This window comes from Myxocyprinus asiaticus, chromosome 27 (genome assembly GCF_019703515.2).
Source record: "Myxocyprinus asiaticus isolate MX2 ecotype Aquarium Trade chromosome 27, UBuf_Myxa_2, whole genome shotgun sequence".
Classification (NCBI taxonomy): Eukaryota; Metazoa; Chordata; class Actinopteri; order Cypriniformes; family Catostomidae; genus Myxocyprinus; species Myxocyprinus asiaticus.
In genome coordinates, this window is record NC_059370.1 from 15,624,753 (window position 1) to 15,644,245 (window position 19,493).

Below are 19,493 nucleotides of genomic sequence, written 5' to 3' on the forward strand. Positions count from 1 at the left end.
ACTAAAGTCCTGGGCACATGGAATGGGGGCCCACTCTGTAGTTCTTGTTCCTGTGAATTCAAGCAACGTTCCTTGCCACAGGTGCAAAATTAAAAACTTTTAAGAAACAATTGGATGCATAATTGATTGTGATGCAGTTGTATTTCATGTGTTGCCCCAATGTTGTGTTATGTGTGTGAGTGCTTTGGCAGCAGTCATAGTATTAACTATCATCAAAGGGATAAAGAGATTTCAGGTGTCAGAACAGGACACCCAAAAATATGGCCTGCCACAATCATTCAGCATAATCCTGTTAATCTCTCTCTCTCTCTCTCTCTCTCTCTCTCTCTCTCTCTCTCTGTTTGTTTTTATAGACAAAGAAGGAGGAAATGAATGATGAATGGAACAAAACATCACTTCCGAAGAGAACTTAACCTGCTGTGTACGAAGGAGAAACCAAAACAAAGGTCTCTCATAAACAAATAATTACTCATCAAAAATGACCATGTTAATTCACAGATCAGTTAAAAACTCTTTATTTGTCGCATGCATTCTGCAGTTTCAGCTCTCTACTTTTATTTAAGCAAAGCATAAAGCTGCAAACAGCAAATGGAGTAATATACAATTTAATTGTATAATAGAGTAGTACTGTGCTCCTTCCTTGTATTTTTTCACTTTGTAAATAACTGTCATGGGAGAAATTTTTTTATTGTTAGAGTTTTTGCTTTTTACCTTATATATTCGGATAAATGTATTACCTCCAGTAACATAATGTAATGAAGTAACAATTTTATATAATATTTATGATTAAAAATGCCCTCTCTGAATGATGAAGAATCAAGGACAGTTGTAGAGATGTCACTCATGTGCACTTGTGCACTCATTGTAGGTTGTGTCTAGATGGTAAACCTTGTTCTGTGAAACCCTCGCAAGATTCACATTTGCTGATTCCAGGTTTAGGTATATGGGTAGGGTATGGGTAGCAGGACTCCAAATAAACACAATGCATAAATGTTGCATGTGAAGTCTTGCGAGACGGAACGAGGGTTTCAATCTAGACACAACCCTCATTATAAATAATTACAGTTAGTCATTTAGCTGGGAGGTGTGGCTGCCTTTTCTGGGGCCGCAGTTGCAGCTGCTGCCTCTGGGTCTGTGGTCGGGGTCGTAGCAGATGCGTCGCCCACCTGAGTGAACCGGATTATATTCATCACCTTCTCTTTCATCTCTAACAAGCTCTCCTTCACTCCCTTCTCCAGGATGTAACCCTCTGTCTCGATCTCCACATTCTCCTGTCCCAACACGGCCTCCATTGCAGTCTGCAGGTAGCGCAAGCTCACCAGCACGGTCATCTAAGTGCCAAACAGAGATACAGAGGTCTGAGTTCAAACTTAATGGTAACACATTAATGCTGACTTAGTTAAGTGTTTATAAAGGGGCTCGTTAATAATTCATATACAAATGCATTATAAATCATTGATAAGCAGTTGTAACAACATGCATAAAAATAGTCACTTTCATGCAATACCTCCCAAATAGTGAGCCATTTTACCTAACATGTTATAAATACTTAATAACGTTTATTCAACATTAGTTACCTTTGAAATTGCACCTTAATGTAAATTGGACACATATGAAGCATTTATGAAGGAGTTTCCAACATTAGTAACCTACTGTATGTACATAAAGTTCCTCGTGGTTTAATGGTCAACAGGCTTTATTATATGATGTATGCTATGAATGTGCATGAATGTTTTCTTCTGTATTGCCTAAATGGCTCTTTTTCTTAAAGTGGAAGTGTATAGTTTCTGTGCCACTAGCGTCACCTAACAGAATTGCAAATGTAATGACTGTCTTTAAACAACACTTCCCCCTATCTGCCAATGGCCAACAAGCAGGTAGTCCCACCCAAAACACACACTATTGTTTAGCCAGCGTTGCTATGTCAGGCTGGTCGAGATGCTTAAACAAACAGAGCAACGTTTTGATTGTGCCACAAAGCAATTAGAGAAGTCAATTAATGAATAGCTTACTTATAACTACCTTTGCACATTAAACTGAGGGGAAAGTATTTAATTTAATTTCTCCTCTCCTAAATTACACACACCACCTTTAAATTTTGACTTTTTTACTGACTGACTAAGACTTATTTGTTTTACTTGGTTTGACTGTGTGTACTAATAGCTAATAGCATGTGACGTGAGATGTTCTGAGAATACTCTGTGGATATCATACCATGTATCAAATGCAAATTTAGTTTTGTTCCCTTGTGGTGGCAGTAGAACTAGAGTCGATCTTATTTGTTGACTGTCACAGCAGCACATGAGAAGAGATGAGTCATGCAGTGAGTGTTATAAAAGCTGTTGATGTTATAAAAGCTGAGAGGGTGATGTGGTTTTGGGTGCGAGTTATTTTAAATCAAGTTAATGAATATTGACACCCCTGAGTTCACCACTGCACTGCCTTCCGGAAGTATGTCAATATTGAGTGATGAATGTGTGAATGATTTGATGTGTTGAGAACATTATATAACACAAATTGATATTCAGGCTCAAAGAATTAAAATATGTGCTTTTTTTTTTTTTACAGCTATATGGCATAACATGCACTGAATATTGGTTTGTCCATTAAACTCAGTTTTAAATATCTTAAGGACTCTTAAATCGCCACAGTTACTTAACAGATGAGATGGTATTCTAGAGATAAGATGTTTCTGTAATATGGCCCATGATAATTCAGCCAAAAATGAAAATTCTGTCATCATTACATAAGATGTTAGGCAGAATACTAGGCTAAGTCACTATTCACTTTTATTGTGTCTTTTCTATACAAATTAATGGTGACTGAAACTAACATTCTGCCTTGCATCTTTTGTGTTCCACAGAAAAAAGAAAGTTATATGGGTTTGGAACAACATGAAAGTGAGTAAATGTGAACTATCTCTTTAATAAATAAGAAATATAGAATCTAGTGGACAATAAACATCAGTGATCTTGGCAGAATATGCCTGTAATGACCACATAGATGACAATATAGAATCTAATATAAAATATATGCCTGTAATGACCATATAGATGACTATATAGAATCTAACATAGAATATAAGTCTGAAATGATAAAAACAGATGACAATATAGAATCTAATCTAGAATATAAGCCTGTAATGACCACAGATGACAGTATAGAATCTAATATAGAATCTGAGCCTATAATGACCATATAGATGACAATATAGAGTCTAATATAGAATATAAGCCTGCAATGACTGTAATGATGGCATAGATGACAATACAGAGTCTAATCTAGAAAATAAGCCTGTAATGACCATATAGATGACAATATAGAATCTAATATATAATCTGAGCCTATAATGACCATATAGATGACAATATAGAATGTAATATAGATATAAGCCTGCAATGATCATATAAATGAAAATATAGAGTCTAATATAGAATATAGGTCTGAAATAACCAAATAGATGACAAAATAGAATCTAAGTCTGTAGTGACTGTAATGATTGACCATATAGATGACTTTAGAATCTAATATACTGTAGAATCTAAGCTTGTAATGACCAAATAGATATAATCTAGAATCTAATCTAGAATATATGTCTGAAACGACAAGATGAAATCTAACTGGACAATAAAAATCAGTGATCTGGGAAGAAGAACCCTGTAAGACCATTCAGTCAGCCATTAATGGATGGTTTAATGCTGACACCTCATACCTGGAGAAGGAAAACGGACAGAACACCTGGGCCGATGGTGTTCATTAAACCCATGTAGTAGCTGACCAGAGCCTGGCGGCAACCTCGGTTGTGTAGGTTCAGCTCCTCAGTCTGATACTCATAGTTGTAGTGGGCGGCGTTGTCCAGGAGACTGTACTGGATACAGGGCCGGGAGGAGGCAGGGTTACAGCAGCTGAATGGAACGCCGTCCACCAGATAACGGCCGTCCACATTACTCCTCACACGACTGTATCGGCAAAGAGGAATAGACAGAAAAATGTATAGCCAGTTGTGCTCAAAAGTTTGCATACCCTGGCAGAAATTGTGAAATGTTGGCATTGATTTTGAAAATATTACTGATCATGCAAAAAAACTGTCTTTTATTTTAGGATAGTGATCATATGAAGCCATTTATTATCACATAGTTGTTTGGCTCCTTTTTAAATCATAATGATAACAGAAATCACCCAAATGGCCCTGATCAAAAGTTTACATACCCTTGAATGTTTGGCCTTGTTACAGACACACAAGGTGACACACACTGGTTTAAATGGCAATTAAAGGTTAATTTACCACACCTGTGGCTTTTTAAATTGCAATTAGTGTCTGTGTATAAATAGTCAATGTGTTTGTTAGCTCTCATGTGGATGCACTGAGCAGGCTAGATACTGAGCCATGGGGAGCAGAAAAGAACTGTCAAAAGACCTGAGTAACAAGGTAATGGAACTTTATAAAGATGGATCAGGATATAAAAAGATATCCAAAGTCTTGAAAATGCCAGTCAGTACTGTTCAATCACTTATTAAGAAGTGGAAAATTCAGGGATCTCTTGATACCAAGCCAAGGTCAGGTAGACCAAGAAAGATTTCAGCCACAACTGCCAGAAGAATTGTTCGGGATACAAAGAAAAACCCACAGGTAACCTCAGGAGAAATACAGGCTGCTCTGGAAAAAGATGGTGTGGTTGTTTCAAGGGGCACAATACTCTCTCCAAACCCCTCTCCAAACATAGCGCTTATGGTTGTGACCATAAAGTTCTATTTTGGTCTCGTCACTCCAAATTACAGTGTGCCAGAAACTGTGAGGCGTGTCAAGGTGTTGTCGGGCATATTGTAACCAGGCTTTTTTGTGGCATTGGCTTCTTTCTGGCAACTCGACCATGCAGCTTATTTTTGTTCAAGTATCGTCATATTGTGCTCCTTGAAACAACCACACGTCTTTTTCCAGAGCAGCCTGTATTTCTCCTGAGGTTACCTGTGGGTTTTTCATCGTATCCCAAAAAAATCTTCTGGCAGTTGTGGCTGAAATCTTTCTTGGTCTGCCTGACCTTGGCTTGGTATCAAGAGATCCTTGAATTTTCCACTTCTTAATAAGTGATTGTACAGTACTGACTGGCATTTTCAAGGTTTTGGATATCTTTTTATATCCTTTTCCATCTTTATAAAGTTCCATTACCTTGTTATGCAGGTCTTTTGACAGTTCTTTTCTGCTCCCCATTGCTCAGTATCTAGCCTGCTCAGTGCATCCACGTGAGAGCTAACAAACTCATTGACTAGTCATACACAGACACTAATTGCAATTTAAAAAGCCACAGGTGTGGGAAATTAACCTTTAATTGCCATTTAAACCTGCATGTGTCACCTTGTGTGTCTGTAACAAGGCCAAACATTCAAGGGTATGTAAACTTTTGATCAGGGCCATTTGGGTGATTTCTGTTACCATTATGATTTAAAAAGGAGCCAAACAACTATGTGATAATAAATGGTTTCATATGATCACTATCCTTAAATAAAAGACCGTTTTTTTTTTGTTGCATGATCAGTCATATTTTCAAAATTAGTGCCAAAATTTCACAATTTCTGCCAGGGTATGCTAACTTTTGAGCACAACTGTATATAAAAATGTAAATACTTAGGATGAAGATTACAGTATATACAAAATAATTATGTCCATGAAATGCCATAGTTTTGTTGCACAATTGATTGATTTTTGCATGAGTGTTTCTCTTTTCTGTCCCGTATTGACTTTCTGATCAATTCACTAACTTCATGCACACATGCAATATTGATTTGTGAGTATGGGGGGTGGAGGGTGGGCCTTTCTGTTCATCTGATTTTGGCATGTGACCTTTGACTTCCTATTTTTTAACATGACATTGGGACTTCTGATTAACCTAGAAAACAAAGGCTTTGGATAGTTTGTCCTTTGGTATTTGAATAACTTGATAATTCAATCAGTGGATATGCAAACAGTGTTTTGAATAACCACTGATAGCCTACCTTTTTTAATATTGATATCTAAATGTGTCCTAAAGCATACAGTACATTGATCTTTTATTTTTGTGACTCACTCTTTCACTTCTTTGGATGTAAAGTCCAGGTAACGGTTGCTGATCCACTGCACCTCAAACCAGTCCCTGTAGTTGGTATTGCCACAGCACAGGAACTCAATCTGTAAACGGTCAATAGTCTCTTTCTGGAAGCAACGGCCTGGTGTGTCTGTGTCCTGTAGAGATACAATTTTCTCTGTAACATCAGATACCTACTACACTTTTTTGGGGTAACCTAAAAATGTGTTTCAGGCAGTAGCATCTAAATTAACTGGTTTCAAGTCAGAAAATGCTATCTAATCAGACTAATTAACCTGAGAAATTAGGTTACTAATTTTAGAAAAGCAAGTTAACTTTTTTTTTTTTTTATCAAATGACTTAAGGACCCTCAACAGAATTGGTCATTCAAAATGACCCTCAAACACTTCTTTTTATCTTTATCTATCTATAACGGACACCTGATGGCTGTTAAATAATACCCTCCATAATTCTCTCAGTGTCTCTCCCAAACCTTGTAGAAACGGATGCCGTTCTTCAGGCCGATTTTCAGAGACTCCTCCAGACTGGGCTGCAGGGCGTAGCTCAGAATCATGGCGACCATTAGCAGGGAGGTGAAGAAGATGGAGATGCAGAAGAATGGAGGAAGAAAAGTCTTCCAGCGTGGAAAGCGTGAAGGGTCCAAGGAGTCCTGGCAGACTTTACCAGCACAGATGTTGATCCCCACTGATGCTAGTCCTACTGCCATCAGCAGATTTGGCACAATGTGGATGTCCATATTGTGCATCACCTGTAAGGTGTAACCAGGGCGAGTATTTGTTACCCAGTCAAAAGTAAAAATGTCCTCCTTTATAATCTTTAGCAGTTATGTAGATGTGGTTGATCCTAAAGGCCACTGACCAACATTCAATTTTCCTGACAATTTATAACCTTTCTTTGCTCAAGACAGATGCCTCTACTCAAAACCAGGGTTTTAAGCAAGGTTTCTCAAAAAAAAAAAAAAAAACCTAAACTGAATCAATAGTAGAAAAAGGCAAACTTGCTGTCAAACAACTTGATTTCTTCCTGCATCGACACAAACAGACACGGCCAAAATGTTATGCCCAAGGAGCTACACATGTTGTCCTATAGACTTTTAACTGTATATCCATATTATCCAGTACCTCTTGAAAAAGAGCAATGTATGCATATTTTTCCTTAATTTCTTCCCTCCATGCTTGTTTTCACTCAGTGTCATGTTTCAATGTGATTTTCCTGACTTCATTATAGATAATAGATCAGTTATTGGTGCTCACATAGAGGACTTTATCTGAGTGTCGATCCTTGGGATTATTTGAGATTATTCCCCTTGACAAGACAAAGCTTAGACCTGTTACGCTTGTGTTGACAATATAAAGGGTAAATGACAGTTTTATATACACTGTGTCCTGATTCTGATGACTAACCAATATATAGTACAGTTTACTAAACTTGGATTAGTAATTAAGTTAGTTATTAGTTAGTACATTTAAAAAATGATGATGCCTTCTGCAATTAAAAAGGAATGAATAATGCCATTATCACTGTCCCACAGACAGTTTTGGGTTTGGAAATGATCATAAAGAATCAATATTATAAATGAGAGTTAATGAGTCATTTCACAGTGGCAAACACAAGGCATTTAAAGACTCCTAAGAATGACTGCAATAAGCTATTGATTCACAATGTGCAGACAGTTCGGATTCAGCTGTGTTTAGTTTCTATATGTATACATTTCTGATAATACTTTCACAAACTTTTGAGATTCTAATTGACTGCTATGGAAGGAACACTATTCCTGACAATTCATTATGTTCATTATTTTACTTGCCTACTGTCTTACAAAAACAGATATAGCTTTGGATACTTTATTTATCTGGATCTATTTCTGTTTAGATTAAAGATTTCTAATGGATTTTTACATTTCCAAAATAAAAGTTTTGTTACCTCTGATCTGCGATGTAGCTCAGTTTTGAGGAAGACTCCCAATGCAAAGGTGATGGCTCCAGAGAACATAGCTACCCAAGAAAGCAGCCAGAGACCCTGGGCCAGACGCACCCTCTTTTGGAAGGGGAACTTTAGTTTCAACAACACCATACTGCTTAAAAAAGGTATTTTGAAATGGGAATTGTAAATTTTTTGAATGAAAAGAAGGCTTTGATTCACAGTTCAGAAAGCTGAATGAGTATCCAATTTATCAAATTATGAATCATTCTCAGGTAAATTCCCATTAGTCCCCAACATATCTGAAATCAAGAATAAGCCTGAGACCAGTGTCCATTCCCAAAAGATTCCAAATAATTCTAATGCAGGGACGTGAGACAAAAAGGTTAGTGCCTTGAAGCTTAATTTAAGTTAACAATTAGGTTGTCTTCAAAATCATCCAATTTTACATGGAGAAGAAGAAAAAAAAAATGTCATTACCTTCAAGAATTTTTGGACCTCCTACAGTTTGGCAGCCATTTTGGCTAGGGCTTAGAAATATGATATAAAGTATTATGTCTTGAGTGTCATAATCTCCTGTACTCATGTCTGATCCTATTAGAACAACTCTACCAATGAGAATCCAGGCCAGTTTCCTCTAAGCAAACCTGCCCTTGGAGATGCCAGAACGAGTACCAGAAGGAGGGGTTTGACTCAAGGTGTGCTCTGTAATGGACTGTGGTAGCAGGTAAAATAGAGAAACATAGGCTGAGACAATGAAGAACAGAAAAGAGAAACCGAAAAGAGGAGGTGAGACAGTATGATACCTAGATCTAACCTGAAGTTCTGGATGTTCACTGAAAAGGAGAAACATAAAGGAGCCCCAGATGTGAAACAGAAAGACTTTATTAACTTATTGTCATTGAAGTAGTTCATAAGGGAAAGAAAATGCATGTTAATTAATCTAAATGAGAGTGAGAATATTCTACAGTAAAACTACATGATGCATCTCCGTTCCCTACCATAAAGTGAATAAGTCTTATTATTTGCAGTCTACTAGACACTAGAAATGGCATTCTACCAGTTATACATATAGATCAACTAGTGTTAATGATTACAACAAATAGCATAGCAGAATGGACTGAATAGGAGTATTAATTTACAATAATGAATGCTCATAATACATTTACATAATTCTTCTTTAACATATTTCACAAATGCATTCTAATTTTTACAAGCACAAATGAGGCTGTCAAACATAAAAAATCTGTAAGAGATCAAATATATCACTTTCACCATGAAGATTATAAACAGTAAACCGGGTTATCATAAATACCATTAGAATAATGTAGTTAAACATTTAATATTATACAGTGGGGCAAAAAGTGCAAACAGGTATAACAATATATCTTTCAGGCACACAATAATAGAGGATATTTTGCCACATGTGCACTGAACTACTCAGATTTTTTTTATTTATTTTTTTTTATAAAAATAATAATATTTCAGCTCTTAGGCAGCAATGAGATTAAATGGAGATCAAATGTAGACTTTTGCAGAAGACTCCTGCTTCTCATATTTTTCCCCCTGAGAAAAAGACCCTTTTATTCTCACTTGTGTCTTCTCAGCAGGGCCAGTACTAGGTTGCAATCTTTGGTGGGGCACTTATATGTTTTGGGGGGACAGAGTTGCCCTTGATCAAGTGGCCCAGAGCAGGAGCGTCAGAAGTTTCTGGAGGGGCTTAAAAGCAAATGCAAGTCAAATCTAGGTCCCTCAGGTCTGTTGTTAGGGTGGTGCAACTGGTGTGACTGCACCAGGCCTGTAACCCCTGGGCAAGAAAGCCCTTGTATTCTTCATCTCACCTCATGCCCTAAATTACTAAACTAAATTACTTTAAAGGGTGTGGCTCAAAATCATTTGTAATTATTACATAATTATATATGTACTTATAACCAAGCCTTGTTACTTTCAACCAGTTCTTTTACAGTTTACTGGGAAAGACCTCAAATCTAATGTCATTAATGTCCTCCGGCTAGTTCCCTGGCCCCAGTTCCTGTCTGTTTTCCCTCTCCATCGTATGTTGGGAGTGGAGGAATCTGGCTCAACAAATTATCTAGCATCCTCTGTGTTGTAAGATAGGTGGCATCACTGGGGTCTTTCCCCAGAGTGGCAGTACACTCTCTTCTTGACTCACCACCTGTCTGTGTTTTGAGCCCCATGTCTAGGATATATGGGTTTGGGGTAATGTCAGAACAACTGTGTGTTGGCATGGCAACAATATTGGTATCTGTATTCATGGCCAATTGATACACTTGATGAATTGGGGCCTTTGCATCTGCTATTGTTTTTAAGATTAATGCACCGTCAGCTACAGAGGAAGGAAGTTGTGAGTCACTTCCTTTAACCCTGAGCAGTTCTGGCCCTGACCACGGATCATGATCATGTTTCCATGGCAAAAATGCTGTAACAAGCTGCTGGCTGGCATCTGAGCATTTCTGTCCAGCCTGTGACCATTCAAACACTCGTTCTTCCCCTTTTGCAACGGATGATGGATTTTCTCTGAACTCTTGAGTCCTTGATTGGTCACTGTCAGATTGGCCTGGGGATGTTTGGGGATACAAGAAGTGTTCCAATTCTTCTTGAGAGTCAACATGCTTTTTCAACAGCTCTCTAATCAAAGAGGGAACCTATGGGGATAAAGATGTGAGCCATTAAAATGTTACTTTTATTTGGGGAAAAAGTAGTGTTAAAGGGGAATTTTTGTTATGTTGTCTTGGACTTACACTGACACCTAGGGGCCTAGATGAAGCATCATTCAAATGTAACAGTTTTCAGTTAAATATATCATTGTAGAAAATCACAATTCACAGATAGTCATGATTAATTTAATCCATGGGCCAAAGTGTCCCAATATCAGGGCGGTTACTGAGAATAAGCAAGTAGAATTCGGCTAGTCATGTGATCCTAACATGGCAGCCCCCATAAAAATGAAACTTTTATAAGGTTACTGATTTGACTGCAGTCTTCATCTCATGTGAGTCATCATGATTATATACGTATGTTTCAAAGTTGCAAATAATTTCTTTAGGACTAAACCTTTTTAAGGCAAAAATTACTGAGTGCACCTTTAAAGTCGTTGCAGCATATCATACTCATTCAAAATCCATCTATATCTTTGAATCCATAAATATATATCAACCCTTCCCGCTGTCTACATGTGACACTTACATTGATGTTTTCCAAAGATACGACAGTCTTCTGGGCAGTATCCAGCTGTTTAGTTAGAACCACAACTTTTTGCAAGAGGAACTTTCTTTCCTCATGCAAGCTGTCTACCTGTCAAAATAGATAAACCAAATCTAAAAATACTTTTTACTGGTGGGTACTTAATGTATAAGAAAAGGCTGATTCTTAAAAAAGCAAAATCTTTCACACTATAGACACTCTTCTTGTACATAATCAGTACATTTACATATTCTTCTATATTTTTTCAGCAATTTATGTGTTAACCTAACCGTAGACTTGAGTTTCTGCTCCAGGACACTGACTGCCTGCTGAGAAACAGAATAGCTCTCCTGAAGCCTGCAAAAACACATTAGACAGAGGATAAAAAAGGTTGGTATCACACTATCATTGTGTGTTTTCCATTAATGGGTGTTTCTTCAACTTCACTCAACGTCAAGTCCGATGGTTTTTTTCCCTTATCTAACTCTTATTTTTTTACCAGACCTTCATCATTTATTTTTTGTAATTATCAAATGCTTTTTCTGTATAGATGTTACTGTTTTAGCCTTTTCCTTGACCCAGACTTTCAATGTTATACTAATAATAATGCAGTAGTTAATAACTAAAATAACTATAAAATCAATTATAAAATATAAAAATATCCATTATCAAATGTTTAAAACTATTATTATCTAAACAAAGAGAGAAATAAACATAAATCATTTTAATATTTATTGTGTGAAATAGATTTTTTGTGTGAAAATTATTTTTTTTTCTTCAGTTTTTCAAAAACTACCAAACAATTGTATTTAAGTAAACAAACAAAAAAAAATAATAATAATTCCATCGCCGTCATTTCACCGCAGAATTCTATTAAACACAATACAGAATTTGAGATGAGGTGGAAATGACTCTGTGGTGGGAATATGCATGACTATCAAAAAAAAAAAAAAAAAAAGAGAGACAAAAATAAGATAAATCTCCTGTGATGCATGTACAAACAATGTTGAACATTGTTAGCAGACAAATTAAATAAACTAGTGAGAGTGTGGATAATTTTTTAACAAAATTTTACTACAGTATCTAGACATTCACAGGACTATAAGTGCCAAAGTTTGAAGAAACATTCAAACAAAATTGCATGCAAAGAGCCAAGGAGCTCTATGTCTTTAAAACATTGTGTTTGCATGTGTATATACCACATATGTAGACTTACAAGACAACATGCAAATCTGTTAAAATCAAAGGACTCTGCATTGATGCTGACCTTCTGTATTTCTCTTTGAAGTTGGCCAACTCTGCCTTGGTACACTGCAATTCACCCTCCATGTTCTCGATGCATGCAACAGTCTGCAACAGGTTCTCATGCAGCTCTTTGTTGTACTGTTCCAGCAACCTGCAATTTATTACAGATATTTGTGATTATGTACCTATGTCAGGAGGAATACGTTTAATTTCTGTAAAGACACTCTTATAATCATATTATATTACACGGTATATAATATAACATCATCAACATGTGTGCATGTACATTCAGATATCTCAGATAGATGGAAATACTGTAGAAGCAATAAATACGCCTCAGGCTGGATGACAGAGTTTGGGAAACTGAGCAGAGTAAAATGTGCGAAAGCTCAAGAGCAAAATCGATAGTCTAAAATAACTAAGTAGAAATAAGCAGAAAAAGAGGGAAAACCACTTACTGAACTTTGTCCACAGCACTGACCGAATCCTAGGGTCAAGAGATGGGGGAGAGGGGTCAAACAATGAACATAGGAAGGGAGGTTGGAGAAAACAGAATAGAAAATTTATCTTTGAGGTGATATGCTCCAGGAAACAATATTATCATTGATGACACATGCAGTTCAATGGGTTAATTCGCGGACATGGATAAAATGAAGGGTATTCCTTAAGCTTCCACTTTTAGATTTGATCTCAGGCTATTCTTATTTTAATATTTCTATGCTGTGCTATGATTAAACAATATGGTATAGGCCATGCTGTACAGTAAAAAGTGATGGCTGAAGTGCATTGATAGGCATGATGCGCAGGGAAGTGCCTGCAACCCCATATATGACTGTATACTACAATATAATATTACTTCTTGTACATTATTGCTTTTATATGGTAACTAATGCAAATACCAAAAAAAAAAAAAAAACAATTAAATTCATTAAGTGTCATCCTTCCGTTTGAACAGGACTCTAGGACCCCTCGGTGGAAAAATAGACGGAGTAGATACCCTGTTACATATTGCATAAACCTTACTGTTGTATTTCAAGCCTGACCTGTAATAACATGCATATAATAGGCCTACCACCATATTATTTACAAGTATTTACATACTTTATGATGCTTACATCGCAAAACCATTAAAATAATCAATATACTTAATTGAAACATTTAGCTGAGCTTAAGTTTTGATAATACAGGGTTCCCACACATCCTGGAATTTTGCAATAAATTTTTCCAGTCATGGAAAGTCATGGAAAACGAGAAAAATACCTAAATGTCTTGGAAAATAATTATTTGTCCTGGAAAATATTTTAGTATAATAAAACTTTGACTGTGTCACTGACAAGGTTTTTGTAACATGTACAAGTATTGATATAGTGCAATTTGTTTTTTCGCTCCAACACTGCCTGGAGTGTATACAAAAACATTTGAGTTGTAAACTGGTAGCGTGGTGAATGTAGATAAGTTTTATATAATTCAGCGATCAGAGTCTGCTTACCGCCATCACATGTAGGGCCCTATGATTTCCGCGATGTGGAAAACAAGGATGGAATTACTGAATCCAGTCATAAAAGTTGCATTAGTCATAAAATGTGAAATGTCAATGAATTTGACTTATTTGGGACAAAAGTGAAATTCTGAATGCACACTTAAATTAAATAAAATAAAATAAAAATCTTGATATGTCTAAGTGTGATTATTAAACCACAAAAGGCTGTGATTCAATTAAATAAATATATAATCTCCATGTGCTGCATGCTTCAAAATGATGTGTGAAGCCGGGCGCTGATACACTGAAAACACCTCATCATGATCATCACATGCTCTGTGTGTGTAGTAGATGGCAGTGAGCAGAGCACTCTGAAGTGTGCAGCGCATAAGGACTAATATATTCATTTTAATGAAATCATAGTATTTTGGGGTTTAATAATCACACTTGGCCATGTTGCAATCTGCTTACCTGGAGGTGAGAAACTACATGAAAAACACACAGAAACACCCAAATAAAAACTTGTTTTAAATGGACAGGTGAAATGGGAAAAAAAGATCAAGTTTAATTTAATTAAATAATAATAATAATAATAATAATGTATTAAAGGAATATCTCACATCTGTGATGTTCTGTTGTGCAACACTTTATTTGATAAAAATATCTCTAGTGTTGTTTCAGATTATGCTGTGAGGATTTTGTAGAAAAGCAATTAATTTGATAAAAAAAATAATGCAATGTATGTTAAAAATGTAATTAATTAAAATAATTATATTTTTATTTGATTAAAGTTTGAAATTAATTTGATTAGACACCATTCATGAAATTTAATTAAACTGTCAAAAATGGAATTTTGAAAAAAATAACCCTCTAATAACCACAATTTTAATGCCTTCTCATGTGTTTTTGTTTAAATATCACAACCATGTGTCACATAAAATGTCCTGGAAAATTGTGCCTTGAAAAGAGTGGGAACCCTGTAATATTAAAATTGTGCTTCTGTTTAATGCAGGTTTTAATTTTTGCAAACCATAATTGGCAGACCCCTTGCTGAAGACCCCTGGCTGCCCAAGATGGTTTATGGTGCGATTAAGTTATGAGGGAATTATCGTAATTAAAACATTCCAATTTGTAAAAAACATTTATGCCTAAGTCAAACTCGGAATTACAACTCGTAATTCTATGAAAACTCTGAATTGACAGTTGTAACGTCATATAAAAAGAAAGGTAGGCTGAGTTCGGAATGACATATACAAATATAGAGTACAAATATTTCTGCAATATATAAATAGAGAGTAGTATGGTAGTATGTCTGGTGCTTTCTTTATTTTAAAACATCTCGCAAGAACATTCTGATGCCAATTAATAAATTAATGTAGCGATTAAATATTTTGCTATCATCAACAACAAAGATCCATTTTGGCGTTATTTATTTCTTTTATTTTTTATTATTTATATATTTATTATATATATATATATATATATATATATATATATATATATATATATATATATATATATATATATATACTTCTCTCCCCAATTTGGAATGTCTCTAAGTCCTCGTGGTGGCGCAGGGACTCGCCTCAATCTGTGTGGCGGAGCACGAACCTCAGTTGCCTCCGCGTCTGAGACCGTCAGTCCACGCATCTTTTCACGTGGCTTGTTGAGTGCATAACCGCAGAGACGTAGTGTGTGTGGAGGCTTCACGCTATTCTCCGCGGCATCCACGCACAACTCGCCATGCGCCCCACTGAATCACTGGAATCACTCAGGACGCTCTGGATTCGAACTCGCGACTCCAGGAGTGGTAGTCAGTGCCAATACTCGCTGAGTTACCCAGGCCCCCCCATTTTGCCGTTATTAACTGTGTCATTATTTCTCAGTCTGAGGGCGTGAACAGCTCCAAGTGGAATATCTGAATTGTCAACTCCTAATTACAGTAATTCTGACAGAACGTGAACGTAGCATTAGTCCCTGAAAAAGCTGATTTTTTTTCTGAAAATTAGTTTGATAAGATCTTTCTTTTTTTTTTTTTTTTTTTTTTTTTTACAGTATGTTTCAATTAAACAACAGTACAGCTCATTCAAGAGACTGTCAGTCTGGACTGGAACTGTCTATAGTATATGTGTTGTATGTGACTATTAAAACTTGTTCAAATTACTTTAGAGAATCAAAAAGCTACATAATATGTAATAGAAGCAAAAGTTTAAAAAAAAAAAAATTATAATATTCACTTTTAGCATCTTTTGTTCTTTTGATGAGCTCACCCTGTGAGGTTTAGAGTGCCTCCGGTGTCCCATGTGTTTGGGTTTGTCACTTTTCTCTGAGCTGGTGGATGATTTGCTTGATGGAGACTCCGAATCCAACCCTGGGGCTCGGAGAGGAGGAGGGGAGCCCTTGTACTCCTGCTTAGAATGCAAATAGCTGGATGGGCCATGACTGCCTTGATGCCGTCCTTTGTGTTTAGAGAGGTGGCTCTGGCAAGGCTCCGGGCTGGTGCTGGTTCCATCAGTGAGCAGCTGAGAATATTGCCAGTGGTGCTGTTTATCTGAAGCAGTCCCATGTCTTTCGGCTTTAGGGGGGTGGCGGGGTGGTGGGGGAGGAGGACTGCTAAGGTTTCGGGCGTGGTTTTTGCCCATTTGGGATTTCTTGAGTCGTGAGTGTGAGCTGGAATCAGAGACAGTCTTTCCTGAATCAGGTCTCTCAGCTCTGATGGGCTGTTGCTTTGGTGGTGGCATGACACTGTCCTGCTTTTGCCTGGCACCGTACTGCTTGCGTTCTATATTAGGAGATTTTTGGGGTGTCTGTGTGGTGACACCAAGAGAGTTAAGTGTAGAGGGACTGATAACCTGTTTGGTGATCTCATCCAAAAATGCAGAGAACTGAAGCTTCCCTTTCACAAAGCTTTCCCTCGCTACTTCCATGGAGCTCTGCTTGGATGTTCCCGTGACTTCCACCCTGGTGGAGAGCACTTCCAAAGACCTAGCCTTCCTAAAGTTGCCTCCTTTCTGGCCCTCATCCTTGTTTTTCAGAATGCCCTTGCTGGGCAAATGAATAGATGATGCAGCCTTCTTGGGTACTCCTCTGCCCTTAAGAGTGCTTTCAACATTCAGACTTTGTCCCAGGCTTGCAGTCTTGTACAGTGGGCCGTGATCCATTGGGGAATGTTCTCCAGAGTAATAGTCTCTGGACTTATTTTGCTGGAGACGCTCCACACTTCTGCTGTGGCCCCGGCAGAGTTTTGGTGTGCTACGTCCATGCTGGGAAATAGGAAGCAGTTGGCCAGAATATTCTAGGCTGTGGCGCTGCTTCGGATTTTGAAAATGTAATGGACGTCTATGATCAAAATCAAAGTCCTCAGATTCTCTGTCACGAATGTTCTGCTGGACCTCTGGGATGTTGGAGCAGGACAGGGAATGCTGGGGTTTGTTGTACGTAAGATACGTCTCATCATCCAAGCTGGGTTCTGAAGTCCAGGAGGCAGATGAAGAAGGGGAAGAAGAGGAAGACAGGCTGGAGGAAGACCTTTTAGTGAAGCCATGGGGGTCTACAGCCACTTTGGGTTGCCTGTGATGATGATGCTTGTTGCCATGGTGATGGTGATCATGACTATTCCCATGACTACTTGAAGAGCTGTGACTGATGAAAGAGGGGTTACATGAAGAACACTGGAATAAATTTCATGCCACTATGTGGTCTCTTCATGCTATAAACTAGCAGGTGGGAGATTTTAATTGATTGTGTAGAATGACTGCCAATGTTATTTGTCAATTATCATCTCTGAAACAATATGCAATAGGGAACACATGCATTGGAATGGAAATAAAATATGGTACAATGGGGCTAAAATAAAAATAAAAAATAAAAGGGATAAAAGGCAGTTTTGATTTTATTTTCTCAGAAAACACTAAACAGCACTCTCAAACACCTGTTTGTCACTATACACTGCAAAATGTTCCTGATCATCGAACATACAATATTTAAAAACTGATTTTGAGGTCATTTAAAAAAGGATTTTGAGGTAATTTGATCTAACATTTAATAACTTTTAAATGTTGCAAATTTATGTAGCTAATAAAAATCCCTAAAATTATCACATGCATTTTGAGACAAAATACTTATGTGTAATTTTTCAGTTTTGTTCAACGTGATTAAATCAAAAGTTTTAAAAAAGCTTTAAAAAAATTTATTTTAACATGTGTTTTTTTTTTAAATTATTAATTTTAATCAAAACAACCTACCATTATTACTACTTTTCACATAAATAATGTTGCTCCAAATCTACTCAATAATTATTTGTATTTTATTTATTTATTTCAATCTTGAAACACTTTGCGACCAGAAAAAAATAAATAAATAAAAATAAATAAATAAATAAAAATATGTTCCTTAAGGGGACCTTTAGCCCCATTGTACTACTAATGTTTTTTTTTTTTTTTTACTGTTACAGACCACAATATACATTTTTATACCATACTTATGATATATTGCTTTTTTTTTTTTTAACAAAGATTAATGCATAAGCATTGATTGGTTTTGTATAGCCGTCATATCTTAACATACATGCTCATATTGAATCATATTTATAATACAGCTTATGATCAGATGCCTCACAGCCTAAAACAAGGATACATTTGGAAAGAAGGCGTATGCATCTGCTTCCAATTTTTTCTTGAATCACACTTATTATTATTATTATTATTATTATTATTATTTTATTATTATTATTATTATTATTATTATTTAAAACTAATTTTAAACAGTTTTTGTGTTTTGTGTTGTTTGTTTGCCAGTAACACTGTTGTAATTTTGCCAGCTCTCTCTAGAAAAAGAGATTTTAATCTCAAGTGAACCTGGTAAAATAAAGGTTTAATGAGAAAAAGATTGTGAATCACACCTCAACACATTTCCACAAAAGAAAGTTCAAGCACATACCTGTTTGATCCTTGGTGGTGATATTGGTTGTGGTGGTAATGATCTTTGTGAGGATGCTGATGAGCTATGGGATGGTAATGTTTTTGAATTTTGACCTCACCCTCAGAGGGACCACGCACAGGTAGGAAGTACCTTTCCATGTCTTATTACTCTCGAATCCACAGCCTGTCAGTAACGTGTTGTTTGCAGAAATGTTAATGTTCTGCTGTGCCAATTTGCTCTTCCTAAAAAGGGTTCTTTTTCAGCTCTGCTTTTTGTATGTGATCTTACCAGTAGCTTTCTGGTTTCAGATATGTTTAAAAGTGGGTCTTTAAAGGTCCATAATTTTGAAAAAAGATTGATCTTTTGAAGAAATATGTTCAAAAGTGCAACCTTCTAAATCAGCTGATGATTCTCCACGGGGCTAGAGCAGTTGGAGTGAAACAAGCCTAATGTTGTCAGGGCATTCCATCACCCAGTATTCATCTGATTCTGATGTAATGAGATCAATCCCCCCCACCCCCACCCCCACCCCAATTGGAACAGAATTGATCAGGCTTTGGTAAAAGAACATTGCATTTACATGGTCCAGTGGTTACGCACACAAAAAGAAGATGAATGAAATTCATAAGGGTACAGTTACATCA

General features: G+C 36.7%; 2 protein-coding genes across 5 annotated transcripts; both read right to left on the reverse strand.

The window, feature by feature from the left end:
* Positions 1-503: 503 nt before the first annotated feature.
* On the reverse strand, positions 504-8,564 carry LOC127418409 (RDS/peripherin-like protein xRDS35). 2 transcript variants are annotated; one of them, XM_051659065.1, is made up of 6 exons: positions 8,481-8,564; positions 8,004-8,154; positions 6,553-6,828; positions 6,063-6,217; positions 3,713-3,959; positions 504-1,331 (listed from the first exon to the last, which is right to left on the reverse strand). In XM_051659065.1, the coding sequence occupies exons 2-6, from the start codon at positions 8,151-8,153 to the stop codon at positions 1,074-1,076; spliced, it is 1,086 nt and encodes a 361-aa protein (XP_051515025.1). In that variant the 5' UTR covers position 8,154; positions 8,481-8,564; the 3' UTR covers positions 504-1,073. The 2 variants fall into 2 exon arrangements, with proteins under 2 accessions (XP_051515025.1, XP_051515026.1); XM_051659066.1 differs by having other exon boundaries at positions 8,004-8,157; positions 8,481-8,542.
* A 406-nt stretch (positions 8,565-8,970) lies between these two features.
* Positions 8,971-19,278, reverse strand: LOC127418407 (signal element on autosome protein 2-like). Of its 3 annotated transcripts, none has more exons than XM_051659062.1 (7): positions 18,868-19,278; positions 16,167-17,565; positions 12,908-12,936; positions 12,472-12,600; positions 11,495-11,561; positions 11,208-11,315; positions 8,971-10,666 (listed from the first exon to the last, which is right to left on the reverse strand). In XM_051659062.1, the coding sequence occupies exons 1-7, from the start codon at positions 19,005-19,007 to the stop codon at positions 9,998-10,000; spliced, it is 2,541 nt and encodes an 846-aa protein (XP_051515022.1). In that variant the 5' UTR covers positions 19,008-19,278; the 3' UTR covers positions 8,971-9,997. The 3 variants fall into 3 exon arrangements, with proteins under 3 accessions (XP_051515022.1, XP_051515023.1, XP_051515021.1); XM_051659063.1 differs by having other exon boundaries at positions 16,200-17,571; XM_051659061.1 differs by having other exon boundaries at positions 16,167-17,571.
* Positions 19,279-19,493: the final 215 nt, after the last annotated feature.